This window comes from Heliangelus exortis, chromosome 1 (genome assembly GCF_036169615.1).
Source record: "Heliangelus exortis chromosome 1, bHelExo1.hap1, whole genome shotgun sequence".
NCBI lineage: Eukaryota > Metazoa > Chordata > Aves > Apodiformes > Trochilidae > Heliangelus > Heliangelus exortis.
In genome coordinates this window covers 113,169,977-113,181,278 of record NC_092422.1, presented here as the reverse complement: position 1 = coordinate 113,181,278, position 11,302 = coordinate 113,169,977, and the positions used below count along the sequence as shown (strand labels likewise).

Here is an 11,302-nt window from a genome sequence, read left to right as displayed (position 1 = left end):
ACACTCATAATTTATACTGCTTTGCCTTCTCGCTTATGACATTTTGGGAACGCAGTGCATCAGTCAGGCCCCCGGGAAGCCCGGGCCTTGGACCAGCACTGGGCCCTGAGGTGGCTGCTTACAGGCTCAGCACACCCCACCTCGGCCGGGGAGGCTCACGGCTGGGCGCTGCTCATCGGGCTCCCCCATGCCCTTTACTCTGCCCACGGAGCACGCAGCCCACGCAGCTGGGCCGATGCTCCGGGAGGCCCTTCCCCGCCTGCAGCACCGGAGGGCTGCTCAGCTCGGCCGTGGCAGGCAGGAGGCCCGGAGCTCCCCGTGGCCACCGGGTAAGCTTATCCCGCAGCGGCCGGAGGAAACCTCTGCGGGGAAGGGGTGAGAGGGAAGCCCTCAGCCCCAACCCGACCTCCCCCCGGGGCCTCCTGCGGGCTGGAGATCTTGCCGCAGGGACGGCCGCTTCTCCCACCCTCCTGTCTGGTGAGTTGGTCCGGCCGGGGCCTTCCCCATCCCCCCCTCCCAGGCCCGCCAATATGGTCCCGCCCGCGTCCGGCCTCCATCCCTCCCGCCCTGCGCAAGATGGCGGCGCCCGAGGCGGCGTGGAACCGGCTGGACGTGCCGTGGCCTGCGAGCAGCGCGACGGTGGCCCTGGCGGAGGGGCACCCTGCAGGTCTCCGGGCCGGGCTGGGGAGTGGGTCCGGGATAAGGGGTGGGAGGCGTTTTCGTTCTCTGCCGGGCCCCCTTCGGGACCACAGCGGTCGGGAATGCTCGCCGGCCGCGGGAGGTGGGGACCGTGTGGAAAGCGTGGGGCGGTGGCGGCGGTGGGCGCTGAGGTGTTGGCTGATGTCTCCTGTCCGCAGTGGGGTGTCTGCCGGCGCTGAGGCGGCAGTGCGGCGTGGCCGGCAAGCGGCTGTCGGGGACGGGCCTGGCCGCCGAGGGACGCGTCCTGCGGGCCGTACTCTACGTTTACCATAGCCGGCTGCTTCGGCACCGGCCCTACCTGGCCCTGAAGCAGGTGAGGAGCAGCCCCAGCTGGCCGGCAGGTACGCGGCGAGGGGTCTCTGCACCTCGGCCCCTGTCCCAGAAGGACACCGGGGTGCCTGGGGTATCGTGCAAAAAGTGTTTAGGAGCAGGTGTGGTTTTGTCGCTTTTAATTCTCCTCATGTGGGTTTCCTGGCTCTGCAGTCAACGCCGTTTCCACTTCCCAGCTCTGTGGAACCAATCTTTGGTCCCTTATACTGGCTCCAAGACCTGAAGTAGGTGCAATCGCATGCCTTTGAATATATGAATACTACAGCGATTTGTTTTAAATTAATTGTAATAATGAGGGTCGGGGTGTAGAATAATCTTAGTCTGCCCTATTAGATATTTTCTGTTTTAAGATGAAAAGCGAACTCTTTAGCAGTTTTCTGGTAAAGGGGTTGTCAATATCTTAAAATAACTGTTTTGAAATAGAACAGGGATAATTCTTACCTTCTTGATTTGTTTATGTTTAAAAGCCAATATCAAAAGCCATCATATACTGCAGGAGAAACCATGCAGCACCAATTAGCAATGGCCTACTTCAGCCCTTCATTTAATTCCACATTCACAGTAGCATGATAGAGGTATCTTTTTCATCACAGTGTGGCTATAGGAATGTATCAGAACATTCCATTGTGCAAACCTGCAATTTGTGCTGTTAAACCAGTAAGAGGAAGGCATCATTTAATGCAGTGACAGTTCTTAGACCAAAGCATTCCCATCTCTCAAAATACCACTTAAAGGAGTTTATTTATAGGTAGAACAATGCACGAAGCGCCTATGGAAAATGAACTTGGTGGGCTGCATTGAGACTCTTGCAGGACTGATTCCCACGTAAGTGTTCTGATTCTGTATGTTACATGGGATACATCCATTGACTCAGTCTGCAGAGCTAAGGGGGGAAAGGCTAGATCATAACCATGTCATCATTCTTGTATCATCACAGGAAAAAGACATCCCAAGCCCATGGAGAGTACTTAGTTCCCAGTCAGCCTGTGTTGGAAGCAGTGGCTCTGAAGGTGTTGGGAGGTTGCAAGCTCATACTTCGGCTGCTGGACTGTTGTTGTAAAGCTTTTCTGTATCCTTTTTTTCATAATGAAAACAGTCTTGCAGTTCACCAGCAGCACCTCATGAGAACAAAACTAAGTCTGCTGTAGGCCCTGTATTGCTGATGGACTAAGCTGTGCAGTTCATATGTGCAACTTGAAGTTTCTTTGATAGCCAAGCATCTTATTTTCAAGTTATTATGTAGGAACCTCAGGGTGTTAGCTGGCTGCTGTTCCAGCCTCGAGCAAGCCAAAGTTTGGTTACTCATCTCCCAGATTATCCAGGAAATTGCCTTGTGCGTTGCCTCTAGTTGGTGTGTTCAGCAAGTCTCATTACATGCTGTTTATTTTTTATCCTTAACTGGTGTAATCTTCAGATTGTCCGTTAAACATCTCTGCTCAGAAGAATTCATACTTTTGAACACTGTGGCTTCGGGGCTGCTGAGCAGGCTATGGTTTGTGTTTTCAAAAGTCTGTCTTGTCTGTTTGTGCCTGTCAGGGAGAACGACTTCTAATTAGGCCTTGCTGCTGAGGAAGCTTTATTCAGTTGGAAGGAGGAAGAGGGGTGGGAGGGGGTGTCCCTCCATGCTTTAAGGAAGGCTTTATTCTTGTTTCATGTCAGACTTCCTGTAGCACTAACAATCATAGTGTTAAAGCCAGCCTGCTACAAACACTAACATTTAGTACTCTTTGCAGCAAGCAGTAAGAGGTGCCTCAGGCTGAGATGTAAAGGCTGGGATAAAGTTGTTCTATAATACTGCTGAGTTTTCTAGGGTAATCAGGTAGAGCAACACTGAGAAACCAGCAGCTGTCTCTGTCTGAGGGAGTAACAGCGTTGTGTAGAACCAGTAAAGCATTCTTAGGCAAAAGGCACCCATCTCCCCAGTAAGAGGGCAGGCAATTGTGCAGCAACAGTGGTAGCACCATTCTCCTAAGCTGCTACAGGTTGCTTCTGGGGAAAGACCTTTTCTCAAGTGATGTGGATGTGACCTAGAAACATGCTTGAGTCCTAGGTGCAGCACTCTGGGAAGTGGAGGAAGTCCTGATCAGGCATTTATTAGTCAAGTTGCTTCTACTCTCTGATCTTAAACAGTTTCATAGCAGACTAATATTAAGGAAAGCATGGTGATGGGATATAAAAAGGTTAAGATTGTATTGAGGGGCAATACAGAAAGGGCATCTTGGAATCTCTTCTAGCAGCCCTTCTGCTTGAGCTGAAGGTAATTGTTCAGGGAGCACAAGGTTTTGCTAGAGGAGATTCCATACCTTTCTGTCTTCTCTCCTCAGGATTCAGTATAGGTGTGTATTGCAGAGCCTCATTTCCTTGTACAGCCCATTGTTGTCAACACTTCATCTGGTATCTGAGACCCAACAGATGCCTTATATCAAGGGGTTTACCTTCCCTTCTGATATCAGTAGCTTCCTTGGAGTTGATGTTTCTACTGAGATGAAGAAGCAAAAGGCTAGAATGCTTACAACAAAAAAATGCACTGGCTGGCTGAAGAACTTCCCAACATTGCCAGAGGCAGTGTCAGAGATGGGGAAAAAAAGAAATGTTGCAGCCTGCAGGAATGCTGTGAGAAACTGTAACATTCCATGTGCTGTGGATATCGGAGAGCCAGTTCTGGTGACCAGAGCCAGCAGAGGTAAAGTCTTGTGCCACAGTGCTATTGGTTTCTGACGTCTCTGAGAGTGACTGCAGTGTCTGTCTTACCAGCCAAGTGTGCTTCTACTGCCCACTGCATGTCAGTAACTAATTCCCCTCTCCTGTCCTTGCAAGAGGAGGTGAATGGTGCATGTACCCTTGTCTTTACAAACCTGTGGATAAAAGCAGTATTGTGAGGCTTTTTTTTTAAAAAAAACAAACCTGATACAATCTGAAGAGAAGCAGGTAATGAGTGCAGTGTGCAGGTCCTGTAAATAGTGATTTGTATTTTCCTGCCTCTATATAGATGGGGCTAAGAGCACTCTCTGCAGTCCGTACAGGAGTATGGTTGGAAGTTTAGGATGCCAGGTATCCTGTGCTTGCTGATTCTGGGCTGTGCCCAAATCTTTGCCTCCAGTCAGGGCCATGGCCAGTGTCTGCAGGCATCCAGGTGTTTGCATGAAGCTTTCACCCATTAAGTTTTCCTTTGCAGTCCTTGCAGTCCTTTGTAAACCTCTGCATCCACTTAATCCCTTGCCAGCTGCCATGCAGGATGAGCATAGCCCCCTTGAATTTGCCTGGAAATGTTAAGTACAGATGTGAGCCTATGGACACAGCAGGAGATCTAAGAGCTGAGCAGGGCAAAGCATTGTCATCTTTGTGCAAAGACATAAAAACTGTCTTCATTTCTTAATGGAAACTGTCCTTTCTCTTCATAGGGAAGTGCCTGGGATTTGATGTTAAGAGCTTACTTAGACCATCCAGACCTCTAACACAGCAGGTTTGTATGGCACCATATTACACATTTTTTTAAAGACCCGAACACTTAAAACATTATGTCCACAGTTGAAAATGCCCCCTTTCCCTGCTTTGTTTGTGCTTGTCTAACAACCCAAATTTGGAAGCTTCACACTGAAAATCATTATTAATTTCTGATTAAAAAATTTGGGCATTTATTGGTACGTCAGGTGAAATGACCAGAGAGCAAATCAGCAGTAGACAAGAATACAAATTCTAATTATCTGCTGCCTCTTTTTGTTTTCCACAAAACAAGACTGTTCTTCCAGTTTCTCCCTAGAAAGCGTAAGCAATGTTGTCACAAAAAAACTTGGTGCTCTGCTCCTCTCCAGCAGAAAGAATAAGGCATGTCATGCTTTTAAAGGACTAATCATTTGTTATTCTTTTATTCAGGGTATAGGTATGACATCAACACCTCTTAAAGCGAAGTCAGCATCACTTTCCTCTCGTATAGCAAGCATGCAGGATGCTGGATCTCTTGTACAGATGGTCCAAACAGCTACATCATTTGGGGAACTGTCAGAGGCACTCAGGAAAGTCATTGTGTGGTGCAAAGGCAACAAATTCAAATCAGCAGCTTATTTCCTGCGTAACAAGCTGCTGAAAAGCAACCGTCTGCACCACGTGGAGGCTCAAGGATGCAGGTAATATTGCGTGGGTGTGAGGTTTCTGGATATGTCACTTCACATTTTAATATTACATATTATGGTAGTGTAGAGAAGTGCAGTGGGCTAAGCAATTCTTTTTACATTCAAACGGGATCAATAGTTTGGGTCTCTGGATGCTCTGATGTGAACATTCTGTTTAGCTTCAGTAATTTGTCACAGAATTTTAAAGGCCAACAAATGCACAGATACTTACAGAGGATGAAAATGCAACTTAAGTGCATGTTTAATGGTTGTGATTGTATAAGGTAAGGGGTGTCACCTTTCTTCAGAATGCCCTGGCTACTCTTGTACACGATGCTGTTGTCTCTTGTTGGTGTGACATGTAAAACAGTAGAGATGGCCAACAACTGAATCTTTCCAAACAAATGAAACAACACTTTAGCAGCTGATCAAGTTACGTTTTTTGCATCTTCTTCCCCTTAAGCTTGAAGAAAAAGCTGTGCTGTGTCAAAACATCCGTCCGCAAATACCTCCTATACGGGTCACAAAACACACGCTGGCTGAAGCGGTACCGTGGGGCACGGTTCTGCCCAAGAAGGATCAGATCATCCTCACGAGTGAAGAGAAAAACTCTGAAGACTGTTCAGCAAAAACCTTCTGAGTTGTATGAGGTTTGTGAAAACAGCACATCACTCGTCCTCTCACCTTACCAGGATGGTCCCCCAAGTTGGGGAGGAGGCTCCAATGCTGTTACGGCCTCTGTTGAACTGAGCACAGTGAGGACCCCTAAGCAGCTGCTGCTGGAAGGAAGCCCTGTCCCTGTGTTGAAGGAAGCTACTGAGAACATGGATATTGATTCTATTTTTGCAGCAATGGGTGTCTGACCCTGGACTTGAAAAGAGGAAAGTCATTGCAATTATTTTTTCTTAAGTAAAACCTTCAAAATCCTAATAGTGTCTTGGTAACTCAGAACCCTGCATTCTGCTATGAAGGTAGCAACTACATTACTGTATTTTTATAAAACAGCCTTCTTTTATTTAAAGGTGTTCCAAACAGATGAACAGTCTTCATCCCCTTATCTAGCCATATCCAGGGACACTGACTTTGAGTTACCCACATTCCTTCTGTACTGCTGGACCACATGTTAAGTGCTGCTGTCAAATCTACAGTGTAAATAGTTACCATCCACAGCTGAAGGCTGCAGCTGATCACTTAACTGCTGCTTAGGACAAAAGACAAGCTGCCACTTTTCCAAGCCAGTAGCCTTGCACACTTCCTTTTGTGCTGCTTGTATAGGGCACAGCCTTGATGTGCAGTGTTACTGCTGTTCAGCATTTGTAATCCTTGTTCTGAGATAGCTCAGAGGCAAGAGATACAGTTAACTCACTGCTTCAGAAATAGAGGAAAGCACAGCTGTGGCCTGCAACAGTAAATTGCTGACTGGTGAACACGTGTGTCACTGTCCTGAATCCTTTTAATTTAAGTGCAATTTCTGCCTGCTTGGCAATGTAAGGTGCAGCTAAACCAAGGTCTATTAATGAAATAATGTTAGAACAAGCAGTGTGGTTAGTGATTTCTGCCAGGCTCCTGTCCAAGATCAGGTTCACCAGGAAATACTAAGAAATTGCTTCAGAATGAAGATCAGAAATCTGCTTTATTGTAGAGCACCAGCCTAGCTGGTAAGGAAAGGCTGTTAAGTGCAAGTAAATTTGGAACAGGCTAACTTTCATCTCCTTGGCTTAATATTGGTAAAAACCAAAAGAGCTGTGCCCACTGGGACAGAAGGAAAAATAAGTCCTTTTCAATTAAGTGCTAAAAAAAAATACCTGTGTTGTGCATCTCATGTGTATTGGTCAGTATAAGTTTAGTTACAAAGAGTGAGCACAAACTTAAAATATTTTATTCAGAGGGCATATATGAAGCAAAGAGGAGAATTTTTATAGAAGTTTGGCCTCAAATACTTTGTCCAGTTAACTAAGATTTATCTGCTAGATTTCCTGTCATGGGAGTGTACCTAGTGATGACTGAAGTAGCTGCAGAGGATCACCCATCGTTAGGCCTCTACAGATCTGATTCAGTGTAATTCTACTTTAAACAGACTCCCTGCCATTACCAGAATCTTAAGAGCTCTCTTCTCATTTCATAAAATGGCATAAAAATATGTAAACATACCACATACACTCAGACAACATTCAGATGCTTGAATACTTTTGAGAAAACACTGTAAGTGAGGGCAGACATCCCAGCAGTGACCTCCATCCTGAATAACCCCTCCGAACACCGCATGTGATGTGTCCTCCTTTTGGGCAAGCAGGTGCCCAAGTAAAGCCCCAGTGCTGCCTGCCCACAGATTCAAGATCCATAGTTGGCTTCATCAAAGGCCTTTCTGGCTCGTTTCAGTTCTTCATTCATAGTTAGGAGGTCTTTAACTCTGGCAAACTTCCGGGGGTCCTTGCGGATTAGAAAGACAATGTCCTCAACCTGCACGCGACCCTGCCGTCCAATGGACATGGCCTTGTGAGTCTGTAAGAGAAAAAGAGGAAGGTCATCAGGGTTCCTTTCACCCTTAATTTTCTTTAGCTCTCAATCCCACTTTATTTCTGGTGATTTTATAATGCAAAAGTAAGCCACTGCAGTATCTGGGCACCATCATCCCAGTCATGAGAGAATTTCCCAGAAAAACACACACTTGAGGTGCTTGGGTTTCCTCAGCTGCCTGTGACTTACACTCAGCATGTACCAATATATACACGTAACAGTAATGACATCAAAGCTAAAGCCAGAGTATAGGTAGGTCCCCCAGCCTGTGAAGTGCTTGCAGATGAACAGTATCAGGCAGAACTTGAAAGCAATGTGAGGTATCTGCATCACTTAAATGGATGCTGTTAAGGACAGTTAAAGCATTTTGATGAGAGAAGGCAAGGCCAGCCTTTCAAAAAAAAGTCTTAGTGAGGATATTTTGACCATGCTGCGTAGATCTGACTTACCATTTCTGTGATAAACTCTATTACCAGGTCCTCAAGAATGTCCACAGATTCTGTGTAAGGGTTCTGGTCATCCCCAAATCCATACATCATGCATCTTACTGCAGAAACAAACACTCAGCATGAGGCTTTCTTCATCCATTCAGCACTGTCAGTAAAACACCCAGTTCGAGCTCACCGGCCTCCACATGCAGGCACCAGGATAGCTCGCGTGGCTGGTGGGCAACACAGTTCTTGGACAAATGTATAGGAAATAAGCAGGTAGACTGGAGCCACCCAAAACCTGGGGCTGTACATGCAGAAAAGCTCCTGTGATGACAGACTTTTTAAATTGCATCTATCAATGAAATAACTGACCGCTGACTGACAGCGTAGCTGATTTTTGGCACAGTCAGGCACAGACGATGCATTAGCAATACATTTTTTGGTGCCTACGTGACAACTTTTCACACTTTCAGCCAGGGCACAGAATGACGAGCACCCTTTCGCTAGGAAACCTTGGGGTTTGGAACTCCGTAGCTGCCTCCTCAGAGTTCCATCTACGTTTGGGTGAAGGACACGGTCCTCGCAGCCGCCTAGAGTGCCCATACTACAGGGCTGCCTACAGCAAGCGCTGGGCAGGGGTTTCTGATCCGGTTCGACTCACGTTCTTTGGAGAACAGCCTCTTCCTCTTGCCTTGTCCGCCGTCCAGACCCCCACCGGCTTCTTCCGCGTCTTCCTCAAACTAGACGTGAACAGAGGAGAGGCCACCATCAGCGCCCGGGCTGGGGGGACACCCTTTCCCGACACCCTCCCACCCTCCTCGGTGGGGGCTGTCACCCGAGGGCCGCCCAGCTGCGGCCGAAATCGGGGCCGCAACGCCCTATCCCTCCCTGACCACCGCCGCCTCTCACCGGAACATCCTCCTCCTCGTCAGCCATGGCTCCCGGAGCTCCGCCGGCAGTTTCCGTGAGGGGAGGAAGGGCTTCCGCTTCCTCAGCCCCGCCCAGGACGCTTGAATTGTGAGGCGGGAGGCTGAGGCGGTGCCGCTGCTGCGGTGGCCCCGGCGCCCTTTCCCCGTCCCCTCTTCCTCTCCGCTTGCGGCCGCATTTCAGAGCGGGTTCGACGCCAGCTCGGCTGCCGCTGCCCCTCCCGCGCTTCGCAGGGTCCACGTGGAGCTGCGGCGGCGGCTGGGACGGGTGAGGTCCGGCGGTACCGGCCGCGCTCCTTCGGAGGCCCGCACCCGCAGAACGAAGGCGGCTGTGCGGGGAGGTGCGGGTATCGGCGAGGAAGTGTCCGCTGTGCCGGTGAGAAGGTACTGCAGCCTCCTCCTACGGTGAGGGGCGGCTGGCGGCCCGTGAGAAGCTGGGCGGTGGAGGACGAGAGCTGACGGCAGCTGCTGCTTGCGAGGATGGCGTTCCTTTCAGCTGCTCTGATACTAGGGTTTTAATATAGTGCGGGTTTTTTCTTCTTCAGTGGGGAAAAAAGTCGTGAGGTCCAATTCTTCCTTGTAAGCGGTGGCCTTGGTGCTTCACTTCTCCGTCTCTTCGTTTGCTGTGTAGCCGCTTCCCACTGCAGACAAACCCTTGCTGCCTTTGCGTGGGATTGTTAAGGAGGGTAGGACTGGAGAGTGCCTTACTGGTGAGGGAAGATTCACCACTGGTCAGTGAAGACTGGGTTAGAGACCAGTTATGGAAATTGAATACACACAAGTCCATGAGACCTGATAGGATGCACCCAAGAGTGGTGAGAGAGCTGGTAATGCTACCACCCTACCACTCTCCATCTTTTTTGAGAGATTGTAGCAAACAGGAGAGATGCTTGAGGACTGAAGGAAAGCGAGTGTCACTCAAATCTTCAAAAAGGGGCAAGAAGGAAGATCCAAGAAATTACAGACCAGTCAGCTTCACCTCCATCCCTGGAAAAATTATGGAGCTGCTCATTCTAGAGATCATCCCTAAGCACATGGAAGAGAAGAAGGTTATCAGGAGCAGTCAGTAGGATTTACCAAGGGGAAATCATGCTTGACTAATCTGATAGCCTTCTATGATGTTGTGACTGGATGGGTAGATGCAGGGAGAGCAGTGGATGTAGCCTACCTTGACCTTAGCAAGGCTTTTGACACAGACTCCCATAACATCCTCTTGAGCAAGCTCACAAAATGTGGGAGTGAAGAATGGACAGCGAGATGGATTGAGAACTGGCTACACAGTAGAGCCCAGAGAGTGGTGATTGATGGTGCAGAGTCCAGCTGGAGACCTGTGACTAGTGGAGTGCCCCAGGGATCAGTGCTGGGTCTGGTCCTGTTCAACATCTTTATCAGTGACCCTGATGATGGGACAGGGTGTCTGCTCAGCAGGTTTGCTGATGACACAAAGCTGGGAGGAGTGGCTCACACCCCAGAAAGCTGTGCTCACATTCAGAGACTCGACAGTCTGAAGAGTTGGGCAGAGAGAAACTTCTGAATTACAGTAAGGGGAAGTGTAAAGTCTTGCATCTGGGAAAGAACAACCCCATGACCCCATGTACCAGTATAGGTTGGGAACTGAGCTGTTAAGAGAGCAGCATAAAAGGAAAGGGACCTCGGGGTTTTAGTGGACAGAAGGGTGACCATGAGCCAACAATGTGTCCTTGTGGCCAAGAAGGCCAAGGGCATCCTGGGGTGTATTAGAAAGAGGGGTGGTTAGTAGGTTGAGAGAGGTTCTCCTGCCCCTCTACTCTGCCCTGGTGAGGCCACATCTGGAATATTGTGTCCAGTTCTGGGCCCCTCAGTTCAAACACAGGGAACTGTTTGAGAGTCCAGCACAGAGCCACAAAGATGATTTCCTCCTAAGAGATGATTTCCTCTCTTAGGAGGAAAGGTTGTAGCTTGGAGAACACTGAGGGGCAACCTCATTAGTGTTTACAAACATGTAAATGGTGTCAGGAGGATGGAGCCAGGCTCTTCTTGGTGATTACCAATGGTAGGACAAGGGGTAGTGGATGCAAATTGCAGCGTAGGAGGTGCTATGTAAACCTAAAAAAAAGCTTTTTCACTGTGAGGGTGACAGGGCACTAGAACAGGCTGCCCAGAGAGGTTGTGGAGTCCCCTTATCTGGAGATACTCAAACCCTGCTTGGATGCAGTCCTGTGTGATGTGCTCCAGATGATCCTGCTTTAGTGGGAGAGTTGGACTAGATGGTCTCGAGGTCCCTTCCAACTCTGATAATTCTGCAAAAGGA

The 11,302-nt window shown here is 48.7% G+C and overlaps 2 protein-coding genes across 4 annotated transcripts; one reads left to right on the top strand and one right to left on the bottom strand.

Moving 5' to 3' along the window:
- The first annotated feature begins 523 nt into the window (after nucleotides 1-523).
- On the top strand, nucleotides 524-6,068 carry NEPRO (nucleolus and neural progenitor protein). 3 transcript variants are annotated; one of them, XM_071759337.1, is made up of 9 exons: nucleotides 524-667; nucleotides 858-1,012; nucleotides 1,778-1,854; nucleotides 1,967-2,098; nucleotides 2,444-2,521; nucleotides 3,483-3,712; nucleotides 4,431-4,492; nucleotides 4,903-5,153; nucleotides 5,602-6,068. In XM_071759337.1, the coding sequence occupies exons 1-9, from the start codon at nucleotides 577-579 to the stop codon at nucleotides 5,999-6,001; spliced, it is 1,476 nt and encodes a 491-aa protein (XP_071615438.1). In that variant the 5' UTR covers nucleotides 524-576; the 3' UTR covers nucleotides 6,002-6,068. The 3 variants fall into 3 exon arrangements, with proteins under 3 accessions (XP_071615438.1, XP_071615429.1, XP_071615446.1); XM_071759328.1 differs by having other exon boundaries at nucleotides 3,354-3,712; XM_071759345.1 differs by having other exon boundaries at nucleotides 549-667; nucleotides 858-1,040; nucleotides 3,354-3,712.
- Nucleotides 6,069-6,752: 684 nt separating this feature from the next.
- Nucleotides 6,753-9,139, bottom strand: TAF13 (TATA-box binding protein associated factor 13). The gene is made up of 4 exons (XM_071759355.1): nucleotides 8,996-9,139; nucleotides 8,748-8,826; nucleotides 8,105-8,202; nucleotides 6,753-7,640 (listed from the first exon to the last, which is right to left on the bottom strand). The coding sequence occupies exons 1-4, from the start codon at nucleotides 9,020-9,022 to the stop codon at nucleotides 7,470-7,472; spliced, it is 375 nt and encodes a 124-aa protein (XP_071615456.1). The 5' UTR covers nucleotides 9,023-9,139; the 3' UTR covers nucleotides 6,753-7,469.
- Between the last annotated feature and the right edge of the window lie 2,163 nt (nucleotides 9,140-11,302).

Bases quoted from the DNA above. Each gene is read 5' to 3' on its own strand.
- NEPRO (XM_071759328.1), top strand. From the start codon at position 577: ATGGCGGCGCCCGAGGCGGCGTGGAACCGGCTGGACGTGCCGTGGCCT. The intron at 2,099-2,443 runs GTATCCTTTTTT...TGTAATCTTCAG, and splicing joins TGTTGTTGTAAAGCTTTTCT to ATTGTCCGTTAAACATCTCT. The intron at 5,154-5,601 runs GTAATATTGCGT...CTTCCCCTTAAG, and splicing joins GTGGAGGCTCAAGGATGCAG to CTTGAAGAAAAAGCTGTGCT.
- TAF13 (XM_071759355.1), bottom strand. From the start codon at position 9,022: ATGGCTGACGAGGAGGAGGATGTTCCG. The intron at 8,827-8,995 runs GTGAGAGGCGGC...GTTCACGTCTAG, and splicing joins ACGAGGAGGAGGATGTTCCG to TTTGAGGAAGACGCGGAAGA. The intron at 7,641-8,104 runs GTAAGTCAGATC...TTTCTCTTACAG, and splicing joins TAGAGTTTATCACAGAAATG to ACTCACAAGGCCATGTCCAT.